Consider the following 1,990-nt stretch of genomic DNA (forward strand, 5'->3'; position numbering starts at 1 on the left):
TCTCTCTCTCTCTCTCTCTCTCTCTCTCACTTTGTCCCTCTCTGGTCAAATTAAAATAAATAAATAAATAAGTTTAAATAAGATAATTATTTTTAAAAAATAAAATAATGTATTTAATTTTATTATTATCATCATTACTTTTTCTTTAATTTGCTATAGGGTAGGCTTATTCACCTGAGAGAGAAAGATAAAGTGAAAAAGCAAGCCATCAGGTCTGGGACTCAAACTGCAGACGGCCCTGTGGAAGACCAGTGCCTCAATCGTCATACCACCCGCTAGGCCCCAAATGGTGTGTTTTTATATAGTCAAGAATTTCTGGGAGCAATCATTTTATAACAGCTCAAACTAACAGCAATTTGATATAAACACTTATAAAAGTTGAGTAGTAACCATTGAGTATTAAGACTTATATTTTTAGAACATTTTCTACATGAAACAAAGCTCCTATTAGTTCCTAAGAGCTCTCTGGCCTCCAGAATTGCTCCAAGTATAGCAAAGCTTCCGAGAACAGGAAAAAAAATGGAAATGAACACAATATTATTGCTATAACTAAAATAATTATGCCAACATCAAAAATTCATAATTGTTGGTGCTGTCAGGTAATATAGTGGTAAACATGCTGAACCTCCACATGGCCAACAGCAGTTCGAGTCCCAGACCCAGTGGCTTAAAATTCAGGCCAGGCACATGTGTGCACATGCCCAAAATCCTAAGAGAGAATGCAGGAGAAGGGATTGGGGGTGATTTCTTGCTTTCTGTCTCTCTGTCTCACTCCGTATCTCTGGCAAGTGCACACACCCTCTAGTAAAAATCTCTCTCCAAAAAGAAGGTCATAATTGCCAAATTTTATCCATTTCTCTTCATTTTCAACTGTTTTGCAGTATGATCAATAAATATATTTAATAAAATATTTTTAATAAAAACAGACACACAGACATTAAGTAGCCAGACAAAACACCAGAAGAGGTCTAGATTAATATTCAGACAGGCTGTCTGTGTTCTTATCTAGTTCATTATATTACCTGCAAAAGCAAAAGGATAACTCTATTGGTAAAATGAAATACATTAATCCAGAATTGTATATGTGACTTAACACTTGCGTTTGGCTTTAAATCTAGATTGTAAATAAAAAAGCCAGTGGATCAGGCATTCTCTCTCTCACATTTTGGTACACTTCTGATGTAGAGCTACTAGAAGGCTCTGACCATAGCAAAAATTCTATTATTGCTATTTTCAAAACGGCTAACTATTGTACCAATAGCAGACTGATCACAAACTAACCTCAAGAAGGGTATAATTTACCATAAGTTTTTTTCCACAAGAAAATCTACAATTCTATGATGCATTAGAAGATTTCATACAACCACTTAGAAATGAAAAATAAATTTTTTCCAGATCCCATCAACTACTTCTTTCCATTTAGCTTTCTGCCAATCTTTATTCAAACATAATTTTAAATCGTTGGAATTACAAATTAATTTTATATCTTTTTTTTTCATTTACCAGTATATTACAAATATCTGATTTACATATACAAATTATTTGCGCACTCTGTTATCTCAGGGAAGGTATTGTCCAAGACAGTGTTACAAAAAGCCCAGTACCAAACTATCTTAAGAGCCAACATAGAAGGAAAAACAACTAGTGAATTCTCTGGTTCAAAACTTAAAGTGAAGCTTTCTCAGTGAACGCTACCCAGTTGATCTGCCCTCTACAAGGTTACTACCTTCTGGACAGAGTCCCAGTGCTTCATAAGTAAGGAGTTCATTGGGAGAGAAGCAATCATGAAGTTCTATTACATCAACATCACTTGGTCTCAGGCCAGATTTCTCGTAGCATTTTCTGGCAGCTCCTTTAGTCATATCAAAGCCAACCTAAAACCAAAACCATGTATTAAAAATATGGAAGGCACCTAAAATGAGCCTTTTGGACAAGGATTGTAATTTTTTTTTTTTTTTTTTTTGGGGGGCTTTTTTCTTTAAAGGGCCTG

At 34.8% G+C, this 1,990-nt stretch overlaps 1 protein-coding gene across 1 annotated transcript in view; it reads right to left on the minus strand.

Annotated features, from left to right (window-relative positions):
• SCP2 (sterol carrier protein 2) overlaps positions 1-1,990 on the minus strand; it is a 106,733-nt gene that overhangs the window by 51,353 nt on the left and 53,390 nt on the right. The window contains exon 10 of the mRNA XM_006149379.2: positions 1,727-1,874. Within this exon, the coding sequence (XP_006149441.1) occupies positions 1,727-1,874 (148 nt within the window). The remainder of the gene's footprint in view (positions 1-1,726; positions 1,875-1,990) is intronic.

This window comes from Tupaia chinensis, unplaced genomic scaffold (assembly GCF_000334495.1).
Source record: "Tupaia chinensis unplaced genomic scaffold, TupChi_1.0 Scaffold000259_1, whole genome shotgun sequence".
NCBI classification, from domain to species: Eukaryota; Metazoa; Chordata; class Mammalia; order Scandentia; family Tupaiidae; genus Tupaia; species Tupaia belangeri.